We start from the raw sequence: 22,299 nt of genomic DNA, 5'->3' as shown, positions 1-22,299 counted from the left end.
TGTTGCAAGTATTTACTCTTTATTTACGGGCAAGGGGTGTTGACGATTCTTTTTCCGACACCCTGCCATGGACCGTGCTATATTCTAATGCCCCACTTTCCAAACTAAAGGTTTTACCTCATGTTTTGACAGGTTGGCTTTAGGACAATATTTCCACTTGCTCCAGATATTGTTTCGGCTCTGCATTTCAACACCAACTTAGGCCTTAGTTTGAAGGCATATGAGACATATGAAGAGTTGCACCTACTCAGTAATATATAAAATTAAACTCTACCGACAATGCAGAACCTATCATGTATAATGTGGCAATGCTATATTTCAATGCACTTATTTTCAAACTAATATTTTTTTACCCAAGTTTAACTGCGATGAGTGGATGTCCAGATTGCTCAGATGTTTTTAAGTCTGATGTGGGAAGTGCATTTATTTTCTGTACTCCAAGACAATCTATTGGGAAATTATCAAACAAATGAGGAAGTCACTTTGATAAAACATTATTTCCCTGCCTACACTGGCAACCTGCCGGGATTGTCCTGGAGTTTCCAGGAATTGTAGATTAATCTCCAGGACACTGCTGCGAGCAAAACCCCAGGAGAAAAATCATAGGAATCAAGTGATGGGTAGCTACTGACCCTATTCTGTCCCCCTTTGCAGGAATGTGAGCTCGGCTGGCGAGGAGGCACGGAGAAGGATGAGAGAATGTGATGGCCTCACCGATGCATTGTTGTATGTGATTCAGTCCGCTCTGGGGAGCAACGAGATTGACAGTAAGGTGTGACCATTTTCAGATTTTATTTTGCTTTATGAGGCGTAACTGATGAGAATCTGGGGTAAAGATGGTAGGGAAGGTGGGATTTCGGAGAGTGGCTGAACTCTTTGACATCACAAAAATATGAAGATTTTTTTGCTACCCAAAATTAATGATGAATGAAAGTTATCTTTAGGGGAAAGTGTCTGTGAAATATGTATTCACAAACGACATGATATAAATCATGTTTGAAATGCCCTTATGTATGTTTTCATAAGTTGTGTATGATACAACTATAATTAAGCCCACACATGAAGTACAATGTGGACTTTCTCAGGGTATTTAACTTGCCTTTTAAAAAGATAAGCAGTTTCCATTACAGTCACTATCTTTTGAACTAAAGATTCCACCTTTATATGTGTTATGAATCAGATAGAATGTGTTTGGACCGATTTTTATCCTTTCATTACATTATAATACAGCATAGGCCACTTCGGATTCCCAGAATACTCTTCTGTCCACTACGAGAGACATTGTCAGGTTGTTGCACCAGGTTAAAACTAATAATTGAATATATTTACTAGGTAATTACACAGAAGCGGAAAAGCATAGCAACATGCTGACAGTACATCCTTAATTTGAATAATACAAATGAGCTCTAAGCATCAAGGCTGCTACTTATTGTGAGCTCATCTTTTGAGATAAATCAATCTGTGTGCTGCTGTAGCAATTAAAGGTCTGCAGCACCTTTAAGAGTCAGCAAAACAAAAATCAAGAGGCCTCAGATTCAAGGGTGAGGTTGTGCAAATACTTTACACTGAAATTAAGGGGAGCAGGAAGGCATTGCTTGATGCCAGGAACATCAGCCCACAAGGGGAGCATAACAGTAGCATGGCCAAGGCAGTGTGTACCAACTCAAATGATCCCATACACAGCAACTCAAATGTCAGAAAAAGTTTAATAACTTTACCAGGTTGATTAGGATAGGAGGAAGCAGCAAACCTGCCAAGATCGCACAGATATTGAAATATTGGACATGGAGAATCATGGCCTGTGATATAGCCTACCAAGATTTATATCCATTCATTTTAATGGACCTTAAGTCTGGTATGGTTTTCCTCTGAATTCAATATCTCCGCATGCAGTCCTGGGATGGGATGCGAAGCTCTGCACGGAGTGTGCACACCTGATAAATTGTCCCTTTCATTTTCCCACTGACTTTGTGCTTAGATCTGAATCTAAAGAATGATGATGTATAAGTTAATAAGCTCACAGGACAGTAAGAAAGCTCCTATAATGGTTCACATACATCTCACCAGATTTGATCCCTGGTCTATGCTGGGTGAACTGATCTCAGTTGATCCTACTGCTGCAATTAGCCCCAGCAATCCCTGAGCTAGGCATTCATTGAGATCAGTATTTTGTTCAGTTGTGCTTCCTTCCACAGTTACATATTCTGCTGATGCTCGTTGTCGAGGCTGATGTGGGATGAATAAGGAGAGGGTTGCTGGTACAATCCCACCAATTTACACCTTCCACAATAATCATGGGCAGAGTCCTATATTAGGGAAAGAGCGCTAACCATTACTATACAGTGTCAATCACAAAGGCATCGCTTATCATGTATTAAGCCAACTGTTTCGGACTGTTTAATCCTCTACACTTACCAATGTGACAACAAACTTTACATCACAGCAAAGAAGCCCTTTTACGTATTGTGAAATGACATTGATACAGGGATGTCATTCATTCACAAATCCTCATTCAGTATTGGGATGTGATTGATCCAAACCCTGAAGCCCTGCTTTTGTTTAATAGTGTGTGAGATAGTTAATAGATACAGGGAGGAAACCTAAGCTTCATATTATGCCACAGATCTTGCCTGTAGAAGAACTAAGCCCCATGCAGGGTTCAGAGATGCCCATTTCCCAGATGTGACAGCCAGCTCTGATGTACAGTTTTAGCAGTTTAATCATTTAAACATCCACCACCACCCCCTCGACCACCCACCCCAGCATACAAACCCCAAACAACACGTTACACGCCAAATCTTCTGGAGGGCGTCTGACGCTAATGTTTCATTCCTACAACTGATGATAGTTTTATCACCAATCACAGTCAGCAGTGGAGACTGCACCTGTGGAACTGTAGCCCAGCACCAGGCAGGAGAGATAGTGAGTGATTGAAGGCAGCAAAAGAAAACAATTGAAACACATAACATGCCACTTTTGTTGGCCCAGAATGCATTTGCTGCATTTTAATCATTAACAGTAGTTTGGAACACAATTGGCCAGAATTTCCTGTCAAATTAATGGCAAGGCAATGGCACTCACCATTATTTATGGATAAATGATACAGAAACTTCAAGTGAGGAGTAGATGTGCAGTTAAATGTGAATATTGAAAAATTGTTATCTGAGTTGCTGTTAGCTTTGTGAAAACGGCATCTCACTCTTAGCCTCCTTTTTACAAACTTTCTATATTTGCCCATTAATTTCCCATTAAACTTGGCACAGAAGGTTGTTTTTTCATTACAAGAGTAAGTACGCTTTTATTAACATGATAACTGTTAATGATTGTTAATCAACCTCTCTAGCACTGGTGTCCTGCTACAGCAAATTCTGGCTCACTGTAAGTTCACAAACATTTAAAACAAAATGTTAATAAGTAAAAAACTATACATGAAAGCAGGTTCAATAGTAACTTTCCTAAGGGTTCTGGATATGCACTTGAAAAGATATACACTTGCAGAATATACACTTGCAGAGCTATGGGGAAAGAGCAAGGTGAGTGGAACCAATTGCCTAATTGCACAGTTCTTTCAAAGAGCTGACATGGGTACAATGGATCAAATGGCCTCCGGTGCTATATAATTCCATAATGCAATGCAATTCATTTTGGTCTTTGTTTCCTCCCACCAGACGATTGAGAATTGCGTCTGCATCTTGAGGAACCTTTCTTATCGGCTGGCAGCGGAAACGGCCCAGGGACAACAGATGGGGACGGACGAGTTTGATGGGCTACTGTGCAGTGACAGCAACGGCAAGGACAGTGAGAGTTCAGGTTGTTGGGGAAAGAAGAAGAAGAAAAAGAAGGGCCAGAATCAGGTGACAAGTGGACCCAGCTCAGCTGGGGAGAAGGGACAATGTAACTGGAAATGAGTGTTTGTGCCATTCACAAATAGTCCATCCACTGGGCTCAATGTTTTTTTTTAAAGTAAGCCACTATGTCTCATTACAAGGTGGGCTGGAGCCGGTGGTTTTAACGGAATGATAGAGAATGTTCTGAATCACTTTGGAGCAGTTTTGACTTTATACTGATCTTTGTTACAAGCGAAATGTAGTGACAAAGCAATGGCAGGCCGTAGAAATCCATCTGTTTTCTCAACATCGATATAGTGCCAAAGAGTGTATAAAACTTTCTGCAGCTCTGGGATAGTTTTTAAATATATCTGTCACCCATCCAATCGAAGAATTGTCCTGTGAGTTAGTTTCTTAATGAGTGATGCAATTATTAAAGCTAGCAACAACTTCCAGGCCCCTTAGGGGCCAACTAAATGGTTCACATTATCTGAAGTTCATACTGTTGAGGTTGTGTTATCATAGGGTGCAGCAGGAGCTGAATGAACTGTTGCATTTTCCCCACTCCCCTTAATTTGGTCACACATTTATAAACCTTGGGGAGCAAGAGTTCATTGAGGAAGGTAATATGGGAGGAATGTAATATATGGAAATAACTGCATGAACACCCTCAAAGCCCTATTTGAAGTTATTTTTCACTGGGTTTAGCAATTGTCTGATTCCATGACAAGATTTGTGATATGCTACAGGTGCACAAAGCAAAAAGAATGTCGCTTAAATTTGTTTGGTGCTGTTTAATTTCATATATAGTAAGTAGTGTTTTTTAGGGAGTTCTGTAATAACAAGGACCAAGGAAGAAGGGCCCGTGAGTAATTGATATTATTTGATATTAAAATCCTCCAAAAGGTTTAATTTAAAGGGTTAACTCATGGCAGGAGAGCTCAAAGCCGCGGTGTGCTCCTCGTGCTCTATGTGGGAAGCCGGGAACAATTCCAGTGCCCAGGACCAGCATGTGTGCAGGAAGTGTCTTCAGCTGCAGCTCCTGGAAGCCTGGGTTTTGGAGCTGGAGCGGCAGCTGGGGACACTGTGGAGCATCCACGAGGCAGAGAGTATCATGGATAGCACATATAGAGAGGTGGTCACACTGCAGGCTCAGACCCCACAGGCAGGAGGGGAATGGGTGACCACCAGGCAGAGCAAGAGGACTAGGCAGGCAGTGCAGGAATCTCCTGTGGCTATTTCCCTGCAAAACAGATATACTGCTTTGGATACTGTTGGGGGGAATGGCCTCTCAGGGGAAAGCAGCAACAGCCCAATTCGTTGCACCACGGTTGGCTCTGCTGCACAAGGGAGGAGTAAAAAGTGTGGGAATGCAATAGTTATAGGGGATTCAATTGTAAGGTATTGTAAGGCCCCATCTGGTTCACTAATATCCTTTAGGGAAAGAAATCTGCTGTCCTTACCTGGTCTGGCCTACATATGACTCCAGATCCACAGCAATGTGGTTGACTCTCAGATGCCCTCGAAATGGCCTAGCAGGGCAATTAGGGATGGGCAATAAATGCTGGCCTGGCCTGTGATGCCCACATCCCATGAATGAATTTTAAAAAAAAGGGGAATAGATAGGTGTTTCTGTGGCCGCAAAAGAAATTCCAGGATGGTATGTTGCCTCCCTGGTCTCAGGGTCAAGGATGTCTGAGTGGTTACAGGACATTCTGAAGTGGGGGGGAGGGGTGAACAGCCAATGATCGTGGTACACATTGGTACAAACGATGTAGGTTAAAAAAAAGGATGAGGTCCTAAAAGCAGAATATAGGGAGTTAGGAAGTAAGTTGAAAAGTAGGACCTCAAAGGTAGTGATCTCAGGATTACTACCAGTGCCACGTGCTAGTCAGAGTAGAAACAGCAGGATACATCGGATGAATACGTGGCTGAAGAGAAAGGGTGAGGGGGAGGGTTTTAGATTCCTGGGACATTGGGACCGGTTCTTCGGGAAGTGGGACCAGTACAAACTGGACGGATTACACCTGGGCAGGACCAGGACTGATGTCCTAGGGGGAGTATTTGCTGGCGTGGTTGGGGAGGGTTTAAACTAAAATGGCAGGGGGATGGGAACCTTTGCAAGGAGTCAGAGGAGGGGGGATCAAAGACAAGAACAAAAGACAGTAAGGGGAATAAGAAAAGTGATAGGCAGAGAAATCAGGGGCCACAATCAAACAGGGTCACAGTGAAAAATAGTGGAAAGGGGCCAAGTAATGTTAAAAAGCCAAGCCTTAAGGCTTTGTGCCTTAACGCGCAGAGCATTCACAATAAAGTGGATGAATTAATCGCGCAAATAGATGTAAACGGGTATGATATAGTCGGGATTACAGAGACATGGCTGCAAGGTGACCGGGGATGGGAAATGAACATCCGGGGGTATTCAGTATTTAGGAAGACCAGACAAAAAGCAAAAGGTGATGGAGTTGCATTGCTGGTTAAAGAGGGAATTAACGCAATAGTGAGGAAAGATATTAGCTCTGATGATGTGGAATCTGTATGGGGAGAGCTGAGAAACACTAAGGGGCAAAAAATGTTAGTGGGGGTTGTGTATAGACCCCCAAACTGTAGTGGTGATGTTGGGAATGGCAGTAAACAGAAATTGGAGACGCATGCGATAAAGGAACATCTGCATATAGATTGGGCAAATCAAATTAGTCACAATACTGTAGAGGAGGAATTCTTGGAGTGTATACGGGATGGTTTTCTGGACCAATACGTTGAGGAACCAACCAGAGAGCAGGCCATCCTAGACTGGGTATTATGTAATGAGAGAGGAATAATTGACAATCTAGTGGTGCGAGACCCCTTGGGGATGGGCGACCTTAATATGATAGAATTCTTCATCAAAATGGAGAGTGACAAAGTTGATTCTGAGACTAGGGTCCTGAATCTTAGTAAAGGAAACTACAAAGGTATGAGGCACGAGTTGGCTATGCTGGATTGGGAAACGTTATTTAAAGGGACAACGGTGGAAAGGCAATGGCAAACATTTAAATGGATGAACTGCAACAATTGTTTATTCCTGTCTGGCGGAAAAGTAAAATGGGAAAGGTAGCCAAACCATGGCTTACAAGGGAAATTAGAGATAGCATTAGATCCAAGGAAGAGGCATATAAATTCGCCAGAAAAAACAACAGACCTGAGGATTGGGAGCAGTTTAGAATTCAGCAAAGAAGGACCAAGGGATTGATTAAGAAGGGGAAAATAGAGTACGAGAGCAAGCTTGCGGGAACATAAAAACTGACTGTAAAAGTTTCTATAGGTATGTAAAGAGAAAACGATTGGTGAAGACAAATGTAGGTCCCTTACAGTCAGAAACAGGAGAATTTATTATGGGGAACAAAGAAATGGCTGACCAACTAAATGCATACTTTGGTTCTGTCTTCACAAAGGAGGGCGGCACAGTGGTTAGCACCGCAGCCTCACAGCTCCAGCGACCCGGGTTCAATTCCGGGTACTGCCTGTGTGGAGTTTGCAAGTTCTCCCTGTGTCTGCGTGGGTTTCCTCCGGGTGCTCCAGTTTCCTCCCACATGCTAAAGACTTGCAGGTTGATAGGTAAATTGGCCATTATAAATTGCCCCTAGTATAGGCAGGTGGTAGGGAAATATAGGGACAGGTGGGGATGTGGTAGGAATATGGAATTAGTGTAGGATTAGTATAAATGGGCGGTTGATAGTCGGCACAGACTCGGTGGGCCGAAGGGCCTGTTTCAGTGCTGTATCTCTAAAAAAAAATCATACCACAAATGTTGGGGAACAAAGAGTTTAGTGAGAGAGAAGAACTGAAGGAAATCAGTATGAGTAGAGACATGGTGTTGGGGAAATTGATGGGATTAAAGACCGATAAATCCCCAGAGCCTGATGGTCTGCATCCCAGAGTACTTAAGGAAGTGGCCCTAGAAATAGTGGATGCATTGTTGGTCATCTTCCAAGATTCTATAGACTCTGGAACAGTTCCTACAGATTGGAGGGCAGCTAATGTAACCCCACTATTTAAAAAGGAAGGTAGCAAGAAAGCAGGGAATTATAGACCAGTCAGCCTGACATCGTAGTGGAGAAAATTCTAGAGTCCTTTATCAAAGATTTTATAGCAGAGCACTTAGAGAACAGTGGTAGAATCGGGCAGAGTCAGCATGGATTTACAAAAGGGAAATCATGCTTGCCAAATCTACTGGAGTTCTTCGAGGATGTAACGAGTAGAGTTGATGAGGGGGAACCAGTGGATGTGATTTACTTGGACTTTTAGAAGGCTTTCGACAAAGTGCCAAATAAGAGATTAGCATGTAAAATTAAAGTGCATGGGATTGGGGGTAGTGTATTGCGATGGATAGAAAATTGGTTGGCAGACAGGAAACAAAGAGTAGGGATAAATGGGTCTTTTTCCGAATAGCAGGCAGTGACTAGTGGGGTACCGCAGGGATCGGTGCTAGGACCCCAGCTATTCACAATATATATTAATGATTTAGATGAGGGAACTAAATGTAATATCTCTAAATTTGCAGATGACACAAAACTGGCTGGGAGGTTGAGTTGTGAGGAGGATGCACAGAGGCTTCAGGGTGATTTGGACAAGTTGAGTGGGTGGGCTAATGCATGGAAGGTGCAGTATAATGTGGATAAATGTGAGGTTATCCACTTTGGTAGCAAAAACAGGAGGGCAGATTATTATCTGAAAGGCTATAAACTGAGAGCGGGGTATATGCAATGAGACCTGGGTATTTTCGTACACCAGTCGCTGAAGGTAAGCATGCAAATGCAACAGGCGGTAAAAATGGCAAATGGTATGTTGGCCTTCATAGTGAGAGGATTTGAGTACAGGAGCAGGGATGTCTTGCTGCAATTATACAGGACCTTGGTGAGGCCACACCTGGAATATTGTGTGCGATTTTGGTCTCCTTATCTGAGGAAGGATGTTCTTGCTATAGAGGGAGTTTACCAGACTCATTCCTGGGATGGTGGGACTGATGTATGAGGAGAGATTGAGTCGGTTAGGATTATATTCGCTGGAGTTCAGAAGAGTGGGGGGGGGGAATCTCATAGAAACCTATAGAATTCTAACAGGATGACAGTATAGATGCAGGAAGGATGTTCTTGATGGTGGGGGAGTCCAGAACCAGGGGTCATAGTCTAAGGCTATGGAGATAGGTACACTGGTTGCAGTGTGGAACCAATGCAGCCTTCTGTGGCCAGTGCATCATTTTGAGAAGTAAAATAAAGAATTTGCATTTCTGTAGCACCATTCACAACCTTAGGCCATCCCAACGGCCACTGAAGTACTTTTGAAGTATCTTCTTCTTTGGCCTCCTTATCTCGAGAGACAATGGGTAAGCGCCTGGAGGTGGTCAGTGGTGTGTGGAGCAGCGCCTGGAGTGGCTATAAAGGCCAATTCTAGAGTGACAGGCTCTTCCACAGGTGCTGCAGAAAAATGTGTTTGTCGGGGCTGTTACACAGTTGGCTCTCCCCTTGCGCTTTTGTCTTTTTTCCTGCCAACTGCGAAGATTCTTTGACTCGCCACACTTTAGCCCCACCTTTATGACTGCCCACCAGCTCTGGTGAACGCTGGCAACTGACTCCCACGACTTGTGACCAATGTCACAGGACTTCATGTCGCGTTTGCAGACGTCTTTAAAGCGGAGACATGGACGGCCAGTGGGTCTGATACCAGTGGCGAGCTCGCTGTACAATGTGTCTTTGGGGATCCTGCCATCTTCCATGCGGCTCACATGTACAAGCCATCTCAAGCGCTGCTGACTCAGTAGTGTGTATAAGCTGGGGATGTTGGCCGCCTCAAGGACTTCTGTGTTGGAGATATGGTCCTGCCACCTGATGCCAAGTATTCTCCGGAGGCAGCGAAGATGGAATGAATTGAGACGTCGCTCTTGGCTGACATACGTTGTCCAGGCCTCGCTGCCATAGAGCAAGGTACTGAGGACACAGGCTTGATACACTCGGACTTTTGTGTTCCGTGTCAATGCGCCATTTTCCCACACTCTCTTGGTCAGTCTGGACATAGCAGTGGAAGCCTTTCCCATGCGCTTGTTGATTTCTGCATCAAGAGACAGGTTACTGGTGATAGTTGAGCCTAGGTAGGTGAACTCTTGAACCACTTCCAGAGCATGGTCGCCAATATTGATGGATGGAGCATTTCTGACGTCCTGCCCCATGATGTTCGTTTTCTTGAGGCTGATGGTTAGGCCAAATTCATTGCAGGCAGCCGCAAACCTGTCGATGAGACTCTGCAGGCACTTTTCCCGCCCTGTTTCACGCCACTCAGGATAGGAAAAGGGTCTGATGAGGTGCCACCATGTTGAGTTGTGCCTTTCATATTGTCATGGAATGAGGTGATGATACTTAGTAGCTTTGGTGGACATCCAATCTTATCTAGTAGTCTGAAAAGACCACGTCTGCTGACGAGGTCAAAGGCTTTGGTGAGATCAATGAAAGCAATGTAGAGGGGCATCTGTTGTTTGCGGCATTTCTCCTGTATCTGACGAAGGGAGAACAGCATGTGAACGGTCGATCTCTCTGCACGAAAGCCGCACTGTGCCTCAGGGTAGACGCGCTCAGCCAGCTTCTGGAGCCTGTTTAGAGCGACTCGACTTTCCCCCACTATGCTGAGCAGGGAGATTCCACGGTAGTTGTTGCAGTCACCGCGGTCACCTTTGTTTTTATAGAGGGTGATGATATTGGCATCGCGCATGTCCTGAGGTACTGCTCCCTCGTCCCAGCACAGGCATAGCAGTTCATGTAGTGCTGAGAGTATAGCAGACTTGGCACTCTTGATTATTTCAGGGGTAATGCTGTCCTTCCCAGGGGCTTTTCCGCTGGCTAGAGAATCAATGGCATCACTGAGTTCCGATTTTGTCGGCTGTATGTCCAGCTCATCCATGACTGGTAGAGGCTGAGCTGCATTGAGGGCAGTCTCAGTGACAACATTCTCCCTGGAGTACAGTTCTAGGTAGTGCTCAACCCAGCGGTCCATTTATTTGCGTTGGTCAGTGATTATGTCCCCTGATTTAGATTTGAGGGGGGCGATCTTCTTGATGGTTGGCCCAAAAGCTCTCTTAATGCCAAGTATAGTCACTGTTGTAATGTAGGATATGTGGCAGCCAACTTGCAATGTTCCACAAACAGCATTGTTTGTTCAGGGCCAGGACACCAGGAAGAACACCCCTGCTGTTCAATATAGTGCCATGGGATCTTTTACATCCCTCTGAAAGGGCAAATGGGTATGTGGTTTAATGTCTCATGTGAAAGACGCACCTTAAGTGTCAGCCGTGACTCAGTGGGTAGCACTCTTGCCTCTGAGTCAGTAGGTTGTTGGTTAAGAACACAGAACATAAGAAATGGGAGCAGGAGTAGACCTTATGGCCCTCGAGCCTGCTCTGCCATTCAATACAATCATGGCTGATCTTCTGCTTCAACTTCACTTTCCTGCCCACTCCCCATATCCCTTAAGTCCCTGAGAGAACAAAAAGTTGTCTATCTCAGCATTCAATATATTCAATGATCAAGCATTCACAGTCCTCTGGGGTAGAGAATTCCAAACATTCACAACCCTCTGAGTGAAGAAATTTCTCCTCATCTCAGTCCTAAACTATTACCTCCTTATCCTGAGGCAGTGCCTTTGTGTTCTAGATTCCCCAGCCAGGGAAAGAACTTCTCAATATCTACCCTTTCGAATCCTGTATGTTTTAATGAGATCACTTCTCATTTTTCTAAATGAGAGAGTACAGGCCCAATTTACTCAGCCTCTCATCTTCGGACAACCCTCTCATCCCAGTCCCATTCAGGGCTTGAGCACAAATATCAAAGCTGACACTCCGGTGCAGTCCAGAGGGAGCATTGCACTGTCGGAGGTGCCATCTTTTCGGTTGAGGCGTTAAACCACCCTGTCTGCCTCAGGTGAAAGTAAAAGAACCCATGACACTATTTCAAAGAAGAGCGGGGGGAGTGATCCTTGATATCCTGATCAATATTTATCCCCCAATCAACATCACAAAAACAGATTAACTGGTCATTATCACATTGCTGTTTTTGGGAGCTTGCTGTGCGCAAATTGGCAGCCACGTTTCCTACATTGCAACAGTGACCACACTTCAGAAGTACTTCATTGGCTGTAAAGCACTTTGAGACATCCTGTGGTCATGAATGGCGTGACATAAATAGTGCAGCCCTCTCTCAATACTGCACTGAGAATATCAGCCTAATTTCTGTGCTCAAATCTCTGGAGTGGGAATCCTGACCCAAAGATGAGTGTGCTACCAAATGAGCCTCAGTCAACACCTTATATACAGTAGGCTCTTCACGTTAGCTGTACCATCTGCTTCCCTGTTTTCCTGCACAGTCTTAGAGGATCCCATCAAACAAATGTCACCCTATTTTATTCTATTGCTGTGCTAAAATTTTACTCAGTCTCTTGTTGAGTTTTGATTGTGTTGCCGCTTGCTCCTGCCCTTTATGCTAGTTGCCAGCCAAAGCAACGTTTTAAAAAAGCTTTCTGCAAATAGGTGGGCCCTGTCACTTGTGCATAATACATCGGTAAACTTTGTGTTCCTCAATGTCTGTCCCAACAGATAAAAACAATTACATTTCACTGTGCATCATACACGACTTACCAGATCAAATGAAACAGGTCAGGTGCAACGACGAGCTCGCTCTCTGTCCCATGTTAGTTAACTGTCTCAACCCCAACCCCAGTTATTTCTACAAGGCAATTTTCTTAATGATGCCATCACTCATCATTTAATTAGATAGCTTTAACAGAAATATATTAAAATGCTGCAAAAGTAGAAACTGCAAAAAAAGAATGAGAGAGACATTCGACATTAAATGGTACAATTTTAAAGAAGCTGAAGGAACAGAGCAACCAGGGGGTTTTCCCACACAAGTCTTTGAAGGTGACAGGACAAGTCCATAAGACCATTAACAAAGCACATGGGATCCTCGGCTTTATAAATAGAGGCATAAAGTACAAAAGCAAGGAAGTTATGCTAAATCCTTTTACATCACTGGCTAGGCCTCAGATGGAGTGTGGTGTCCAATTTTGGGCACCACCAATTTTAGGAAGGATGTCTAGGCCTTGCAGCAGTTGCAGAGGAGACTTATGAGAATGATACCAGGGATGAGGGACTACAGTTATGTGGACAGACAGGCGAGGCTGGGATTGTTCTTCATAGACAAGAGTAGGATAAGGGTAGATTTATTGGAGTTGTTCAAAGTTATGAAGGGTTTTGATAGGGTAGAGAAAGAGAAACTGTTTCTACAGGTAGCCAGAGGATACAGATTTAAAGTAATTGGCAAAGGAAGCAGAGGAGAATTTTTTCTGACTGAAACGGTGGTGGAAGCAGATTCAGTAGTAACTTTCAAAAGGTAATTGGGTATATACTTAGGAAGATAGGAATCTAAGTAGACCATTCAGCACCTCAAGCCTGTTCCGCCATTCAGTGAGGTCGTGGCACATCTGTATCTTACTCCATTTACCTGCCTTGGTTCCGTAGCCTTTAATACCCTTGACTAACAAAAATCTATCCATCTCAGTTTTCTCAATTGTTGTAGCCTCAAGTGCTTTTTGGGGAAGAGAGTTTCAGATTTCCGCTACTTTTTGTGTGAAGAAGTGCTTCTTGACATCGCCCCTGAATGTCCTAGCTCTAGTGTTAAAGTTTATAGCCCCTTGTTCTGTACTTCCCCTCCTAACTCCCCACCACCACCACAGAGGAAATAGATTTTCTCTATCCACCCAATCAAATCCTTTAATCATCTTAAACATCCCAGTTAGATCACCCCATAATCTTGGAATACTAGGCTAGTCTATTCAACCAGTCCTCAAAATTTAACCCTTTCACCCATATATCATTCTGGTGAATTTGCACTACGCCCCCTTCAAGGCCAGTATATCCTTCTTGAGGTACAAGGCCCAGAACTAAACACAGTACTCTAGATGGGGTCTAACCAGAGCTTAATAAAGCTGAATCAAAATTTCCACCCCTTTACATCCCAAAGGAAACTTAAATAAGAAAAAATTATGAGGAAACTGTGGTTGAGTAGGACTACTGTAATTTGATAGCCCTTTCAAACGAAATTACGAATTAGGAGCAGGAGTAGGCCATTCGGCCCTTCGAGCCTGCTCCACCATTCAGTAAGTTCATGACTGAACTGATGACTCCACATTTCCATCTACCCTCGATAACCTTCCACCCCCCTTGATTCTCAAGAATCTATCTACCTCTGCCTTAAAAATATTCAAAGACTCTGCTTCCACTGCCTTTTGAAGAAGAAAATTCCGAAGACTCACGACCCTCTGAGAGAAAACATTTCTCCTCATCTCTATCTTAAATGGGCGACCCCTTGTTTTTAAACAGTGACCCCTAGTTCTAGATTCTCCCACAAGAAGAAACATCCTTTCCACATCCACCCTGAGAAGACCCCTCAGGATCTTATATGTTTCAATCAACTCGCCTCTTACTCCTAAATTGCAGCAGATGCAAGACTAGCCTGTCCAACCTTTCCTTGTAAGACAGCCTGCCCATTCCAGGTATTAGTCTAGTAAACCTTCTCTGTACTGCCTCCAACGCATTTACATCCTTCCTTAAATAAGAAGTACACAGTACTTCAGATGTGGTCTCACCAATGCCCTGTATAGCTGAAGCACACCCTCCCTACTTTTGTATTCAATTCCCCTCGCGATAAACGATAACATTCTATTGGCTTTCCTAATTACGTGCTGTACCTGCATACTAACCTTTTGCGATTCATGCACAAGGACGCCCAGATCCCTCTGCATCTCAGAGCTCTGCAATCTCTCCCCATTTAGAGCTGAAACAAGCAGGATGGGCTGAAGGACGGCCTCCTGTGCTGGAAGATTCTATGATTCTAATAAAAAGAAAGTGCACCTTTGTAAACAGTCGTTGAAAGTTGTGCTGTGCTCCCCTGACGACTCAGTGAGTGTACTTACCGAGTAGGTGAGTCTCTATTGAAATTAGGTCATAGAGTCATAGGCATAGTCATATACAGCACAGAAACAGGCCCTTCGGCCCATCATGTCCATGCTGGCCATCAAGCACCTGTCTATTCTAATCCCATTTTTCAGCACTTGGCCTGTAGCCTTGTATGCTATGGCGTTTCAAGTGCTCATCTAAATACTTCTTCAATTTTGTGAGGGTTCCTGCCTCTACCACCCCTTCAGGCAGTGTGTTCCAGATTCCAACCATCCTCTGGGTGAAAAACATTTTCTCAAATCCCCTCTAAACCTCCGCCCCTTACCTTAAATCTATTCCCCCTGATTATTGACAACTCCGCTAAGGGAAAAAGTTTCTTCCTATCTATCCTATCAATGCCCCTCATAATTTTGTATACCTCAACCAGGTCCCCCCTCAGCCTTCTCTGCTCTAAGGAAAACAACCCTAGCCTATCCAGTCTCTCTTCACAGCTGAAATGCTGCAGCCCAGGCAACATCCTGGAGAATCTCCTCTGCGCCATCTCCAGTGCAATCACATCCTTCCTATAGTGTGGTGCACAATACTCCAGCTGTGGCCTAACTAGCATTTTATACAGCTCCATCAGAACCTCCCTGCTCTTATATTCCATGCATTGGCTAATAAAGGCAAGTATCCCATATGCTTTCCTAACTACCTTATCTACCTGTGCTGCTGCCTTCAGTGATCTATTGACAAGTACACCAAGGTAAAGTTATGAAGGGGCAATCAACTAAAACTCTTGCTCTAGATTGCAGGCAGCATGCATGTGTGAGGATTCGATCTGGGTATGATACCCCAAATGGTGGAACAGTCCACTGAGACTCTCTGTCAAGGCTCACTGGTAAATAAGGGAGAAGGTATTAGAAGGTGACCAACATCTCTGCAACCAAACCCCAGCTAGAGGAGTTCCAGGGGAGGCTAATTCCCTCAGAAGAGGAGGACAGGGGACAAAAGCAGCAAACATAAAGCAAAATGGTGCCACTGAACAAGCTTGATCTTGAATTTATCTCAGCCTTGTGAAAATAGTTCCAAGACATTCACAGATAAAAACAGGAAACTCAAAGTAAGGTGTTAACTTGACCTTCTCCTAAATTTAAAGAAAGAGAGGGCAGAGCTCTGTCAGTTGCATATTGTAAATCCCAAAAGACTGAAACTTGATGTCAGAGCTTGGCATTAGCAGAAATAGAATCTCCATAGCAACTGAGAGTGTGCAGATGCTATAAGGTGCTACAACACAGTAATGGAAGCTGATGCATGTGCATATTTAAGCAGATATGTTTGCAGTTTTCTGACAAAACCTTGCTTTTTAGAATCAGTGCAATGGAAAAGTGGTTTCTAGAAGAAGGATTTGTTGATGCAACCTTACAAGTGGCCTCCCAGTGGTAGATCTTGTCACCTTATTGAATAGCTTAATTCTGACTAATGTCTGTTTTGAATGTGACTGAGAAGGTTGCTTTTAGTCATATGAATTTAAGGAATAGGATAAGACCATTAAATCAACAAACCCATCTCCCTATCCTTCCGCCACATTCCTTAATACAGAAACTTAAAAAAGAACAATTTGCAGGGCTATGGGGAAATAACAGGGAAGTGGCACTAATTGGATAGCTCTTTCAAAGAGGCAGCACAAGCATGAAAGGCTGCCTCCCGTGCTGTAAGATTCTATGGCTGGAATTTTACCAGGCCTTTTGAGACTGTCTGGGAGGCGGGAAGGGTGGCAAAATAGCATGGGGAAGGACACCCGATATGTTCTCACCACCAAGGGATATTACCAAAGGCAGAAACAGTAGCGGCTCGGCACCTGCCAACCGGAAGCAGGCGGCCAATTAATCGGCCTGTTGACGGCCATTCAACCATGCCACCGGGAATTTACAAGCCTCAGAATGGCCCCCAGCCACATGGTTAGACCGCCATCTGCATTAAGGTGGCCTCCCAGTGACTTCCTGGGGGGGGGGGGGGCCCCTTGCTTTCCAGAGGCCCCTGGCCCGTAGGGGTCCCCCAGCAGCAATGGCTGTCCCTGCCATCCGACGCTGCTACTGTAGAGTTCACCGCTCTGATTGCTGGGGCCTGCCTGCCTGCCTGGCTCTGGCAGATCCATCACTCACCTACCAGCCCTTCGAAGGTGCCTCAACATGGAGGCGCCCTCCCCTTCTCCTTGCAGGCTCAGTAGCGGCCATCTCGATGGTGCTGCCAAAGCTGTAGAGCTGCAGGCCCTCTGATTGGGCTGACATCTCAGAGAGACTGGCCCCCATCCTTACATGTACGCTGGCCCCGGCACTAACTGCTGGAAAAAATTGCCCCCACGGTCCCACCGTCCACCTGCGCAGGCTTGGGAGCCACATTTGGTCCCGACATCAGGACCCAAGGCATGCTGGTAAGATTCTGACCTATGATTCTAATCAAAAATCATTGGGTAGGTGGGGTCCCTACCTGGTAAGCAGTAAGAACATTTAAATTAGATTAAGAAGAGGCAATTAGCCTAAACATCCTGTTTCAGATTGTTGGAAGTGTGAATGTGTGAGAATTTGGCATTTGTGCGATGCCCCACATGGTAGAACAGTCGACTGGAAGCTGTCTGTGAAGGCTCAGTTGTAAGTAGGTTGGGGAAGGTATCAGAGGGTGATTGGCACCATGCAACCAAACTCCAGATATTGGGCTGGAGGCTACAGAAGGGCATCTAATTGTCTCTTGAATCCATTAATATCTTCTACATAAATGACCGTCCCAATCATTTATTCTACAATTGTATTGCCTTATATGGGTGACAAAGTTCTGCCTGATTTCTGTCCTTTCTCCTGATTTTTAATCTATGATCCCTAGATTTTTGTCCCATCACACTGGTGATCAATTTACCAGAATTAGTTTTGTTGATCTCCTTTGTAATTTTGTAAACCTGGATTAAATCCTCTCCAAGTCTCCTCCTTTCCAAAGAGTAAACTTCCCTGACTGTCCCTATGTCAGGACATGAAACACGTTCAAGTTTCGGAATGCCAGTTGCCCTTTATGTTAGCGCATTTAACTACGATACGTCATAGTTTAGAACTATAAAGACTTGCATTTATATAGTGACTTTCATGACCTCGGACATTCCAATGCATATTAAAGTCAATGAGGTACTTTTTTAAAGTGTAGTGACTATTATAATATAGTGAAACACAGCAAGGCCACAGAAACAGCAATTTGATAATGACCAGATAGTCAGTTTTATGGATGTTGGTTGAGGGATAAATATTAGAAGCTTGCAATGTAGAAGGAGGCCACTTAACCTATCATGTCTGTCCTGGTTCTTTGATGGAGCAGTCCAGTACTAATCTCATTGCCCTTCTCTATCCCATGGGCCTGTACCTTCCTCTGCTTCAGTTTATCTACTCTCTCCTCTGCTGTATTCCTCGCTGTGGCTCCAACAACTCCCCATGTAAAAGACATTTCGCCTAATATTTTATCCTTTTAATGAGAATTTTACATTCATGACGCCTCCTCACTGATTAGCCAAACAAGAAGAAATGGTCTTCTTTCCTAATTCCTCTGTCACAGGGCGGCACAGTGGTGCAGTGGTTAGCACTGTAGCCTCACAGCTCCAGCGAACCGGGTTCGGTTCTGGGTACTGCCTGTGCGGAGTTTGCAAGTTCTCTCTGTGACCACGTGGGTTTCCGCCGGGTACTCCGGTTTCCTCCCACAGCCAAAGACTTGCAGGTTGATAGGTAAATTGGCCATTGTAAATTGCCCCTAGTGTAGGTCAGTGGTAGGAGAATTGAGGGAAGGTGGGGATGTAGTAGGGAATATGGGATTAATGTAGGATTAGTATAAATGGGTGGTTGATGGTCGGCACAGACTCGGTGGGCCGAAGGGCCTGTTTCAGTGCTGTATCTCTAAAAAAAAAATTCCGAATCTGTTAAATCTCACCTTAGTCTTGTGTGTTCCAGTAGAAATAGTCTCCCATCAGAGCTATAGTTTCCCATCAGTGGTATCATCCTGATGAATCTGCATTGTTCACGCTATCGCTTTAACTTCACAGAATTATACAGTGCAGAAGAGGCCCTTCGGCCCATCGAGTCTGCACCGAAGCATTAAAGACACCTGACCTGTCCACCTAATCCCATTTGCCAGGACTTGGCCCGTAGCCTTGAATGTTATGACGTGCCAAGTGCTCATTCAGGTACTTTTTAAAGGATGTGAGGCAACCTGCCTCTACCTTCCCAGGCAGGGCATTCCAGACTGTCACCACCCTCTGGGTAAAAAAGTTCTTCCTCAAATCCCCCTTAAACCTCCTGCCCCTCACTTTGAACTTGTGTCCCCTTGTAACTGACCCTTCAACTAAGGGGACAGCTGCTCCCTATCCACCCTGTCCACGCCCCTCATAATCTTGTACACCTCGATCAGGTCACCCCTCAGTCTTCTCTGCTCCAGCGAAAACAACCCAAGCCTATCCAACCTCTCTTCATAGCTTAAATGTTCCGTCCCAGGCACCATCCTGGTGAATCACCTCTGCACCCCCTCCAGTGCAATCACATCCTTCCTATAATGTGGCGACCAGAATTGCACACAGTACTCCAGCTGTGGCCTTACCAAAGTTCTATACAACTCCAACATGACCTCCCTGCTTTTGTAATCTATGCCTCGATTGATAAAGGCAAGTGTCCCATATGCCTTTTTCACCACCCTATTAACCTGCCCTTCTGCCTTCAGAGATCTATGGACAAACACGCCAAGGTTCCTTTGTTCCTCAGAACTTCCCAGTGTCAGGCCATTCATTGAATACTTCCTTTCCAAAACTGCACACAAGACTCTAACTGTCAAATAAACATTACCTTGTACAAACATATCTTCAGCTGATTTACTCTTGCTCTCAATACTCAACTAAAAATCCCTCAATGGTGTTGTCTGTTATGTAAACTAAGGACAGACTGATAAAAAGGAAGGGGAAAAACATGTAAGGACAGCAATTAGTCCTTGAGATAAGTCCCCATTGACTTCAAAAACAGCTCTGAGGCAGACTCAGTTAAGTAGCAGATTTCCAAGGTAAAGAAAAAGGAAATGGAATCACCACAGAAATTGTTTAAGAAAAAATAGCCTTGCATTTGTATAGCACCTTTCATGACCTCATGACCTCCCAAAGCGCTGAGGGAATGCTGCGCTGTAGAATGTGCATTTTTTTGGATGAAACGTAACTGAAGCCCTATCTGTCCTCTCAGATGGACGCAAAACATCCCCTGGCACTATTTTGAAGAACAGGGGAGTTCTCCCCGGTGTCCTGGCCTCTCAACCAACTTCACTAAAACAGGTTATCTGGTAATTAGCTCACAGCTGCCTGAGGGAGCTTGCTGTGTACAAATTGGCTGCTGCATTTCCTATATTAGAATCTGCGACTTCTACTGCTTAGAGGGACAATATATCGCATGCCTTCGTTGTCGCTGTGTCTAAATCCTGGAACTTCCTACTTAACAGCACTATGGGAGTGCCTGCACCACATGGTTCGCAGCAGTTCAAGGCGGCGGCTCACCATCACTTTTTCAAGGGCAATTAGGGATGGGCAGTAAATGCTGGCCTTGCCAGCAACACCCACATCTCATGAAGAAATAAAAGATAAGTGACTACACTTCAGAAGTACTTCATTTTTTTAAAGTGCTTTGCAGCTTCCTGTGGTTTTGGTCATGATAGGCTCTCTATTAATTCAAGTTCGTTTTAGGTTATCTACATTCGAAAAAGATTGGGGTAATGACTATCTTTGGGACAAGGAACATTCCTGCGAATGTTTTTTGGAAAAGACCATGTAGCATCATCTAGTTCGAATGTAAGGTTTGTAAGTCTGTTAGGTGTAATGTAAGAAAAGGCCAGGAGGAAGAGTGTCTCCATGAGGGTGAACTGAGAAGGAGCCAGTGCCCATTGACGGACAGTGGTTACACATGGGACAGACTAGTATGAGGAGATTAATTCAGGGAAAACAGGAGGAGTGTAACTTCTGTTAGACAAAACACTGCAAGAGAAACTTGGAATAAAGCATTGGAATCTATTCTATGGAAACCGAATGCAACATAGAGCAAACCAGACCCAAAAAGTTAAAGCAACTGTTTTTTTAAAGCAACTTTGTAAGCAAAGTTATCACTGAGTTTGAAAATGGATTGACAAAGACAAGTGAATTCTATTTTAATACTAAACAAAGATAATAAAGCCTAGTATTGTTAGATTAACTTTAAATTAGAACTAGATGTCATGCAGCAAGTGCAGAATGAAAGGGCAGAGACAAATGGAGAAAGGAGTGGGAATCTGAGAGCCAATGATAGTGCAGGGGTATTGTCAGAGAGGTTGTCAGAGTCGATGTGAGTGGAAATATATGACAGTAACAGGTAGGAAACTAATAACAGGAAACTGCTGTAGACCTCTCAGGATTAATACAGAATTGTTTGAGCAAATAAAAGGGACTTCTGCAAACGAAAGGATAGTGATGTCAAGTGACAGAAAAATGGTGGTTCTTAAGAAGTGAGGAAATGTGATGGCGCTTGATAGGACTTGTCAAAGTATGTAAGGAGGAATTGGCCCTCCCACCTCTAATGTTGAGCAACACACCTGAGGCAGCTCCAAACTGAGGAACTCTCAGGTACCAGTGATGATCATATCATTGAATTTGATGGGATGGTTCAGGCAACACCAATTAATGGGACACATACGCCCTGATTTCAATTTTACAGTAATTGAGCCAATTTCACAGCCATCAAAGGGGATTAATTGGGAAGGTATATACAAGAAAAAAAAAAGCCCTGGGTAACTAGAATGCTTTTGCGGATAAATTGGAACACATAAAAATAAAATTAAAATAAAACTTTACTGCCCTTATCCTAACTTGCACCAAGTCCCATTTATCAATCACCCTGTATTCACTGACCTACACTGTCTCCTTGAATTTAAAATTCTCATTCCTGTTTTCAAATTCCTCCATGGCCTTGCCCTTCTTTATTTATTTATTTATTTTTATTTAGAGATACAGCACTGAAACAGGCCTTTCGGCTCACCGAGTCTGTGCCGACCAACAACCACCCATTTATACTAATCCTACATTAATCCCATATTCCCTACTACATCCCCACCATTCTCCTACCACCTACCTACACTAGGGGCAATTTACAATGGCCAATTTGCCTATCACCCTGCAAGTCTTTGGCTGTGGAAGGAAATCAGAGCACCCGGCGGAAACCCACGCCTTCCCTATCTCTGTAACTTCAGCCAGCCCTACAACCCTCCAAGTACTCTGCGTTTCTCCAATTCTGGCCTCTTGTGCATCTCTGATTTCCTTTGCTGCAGCATTGGTGGCCGTGCTTCAGCCGTCTGGGTCCTACACTCTGGAATTCCCTCCCTACTTCTCTCTCCTCTAAGATGCTCCTTAAAACCTCCCTCTTTGACCATGCTTTTTTGGTCACCTGTCCTAAAATCTCCTTATGTGATTCGGTATCAAATTAATGC

At 44.2% G+C, this 22,299-nt stretch overlaps 1 protein-coding gene across 3 annotated transcripts in view; it reads left to right on the top strand.

Annotated features, from left to right (window-relative positions):
- LOC137383425 (catenin delta-2-like) overlaps positions 1-22,299 on the top strand; it is a 552,588-nt gene that overhangs the window by 435,313 nt on the left and 94,976 nt on the right. For all 3 annotated transcript variants that reach the window (XM_068056267.1, XM_068056277.1, XM_068056257.1), the window contains 2 exons: positions 655-772; positions 3,669-3,854. In XM_068056267.1, the coding sequence (XP_067912368.1) occupies positions 655-772; positions 3,669-3,854 (304 nt within the window). The remainder of the gene's footprint in view (positions 1-654; positions 773-3,668; positions 3,855-22,299) is intronic.

The sequence above is a fragment of the Heterodontus francisci genome, chromosome 2 (genome assembly GCF_036365525.1).
Source record: "Heterodontus francisci isolate sHetFra1 chromosome 2, sHetFra1.hap1, whole genome shotgun sequence".
Taxonomy (NCBI): domain Eukaryota; kingdom Metazoa; phylum Chordata; class Chondrichthyes; order Heterodontiformes; family Heterodontidae; genus Heterodontus; species Heterodontus francisci.
Note: the sequence above shows the minus strand (reverse complement) of the source record. Positions and strands in the feature narration are given on the sequence as shown.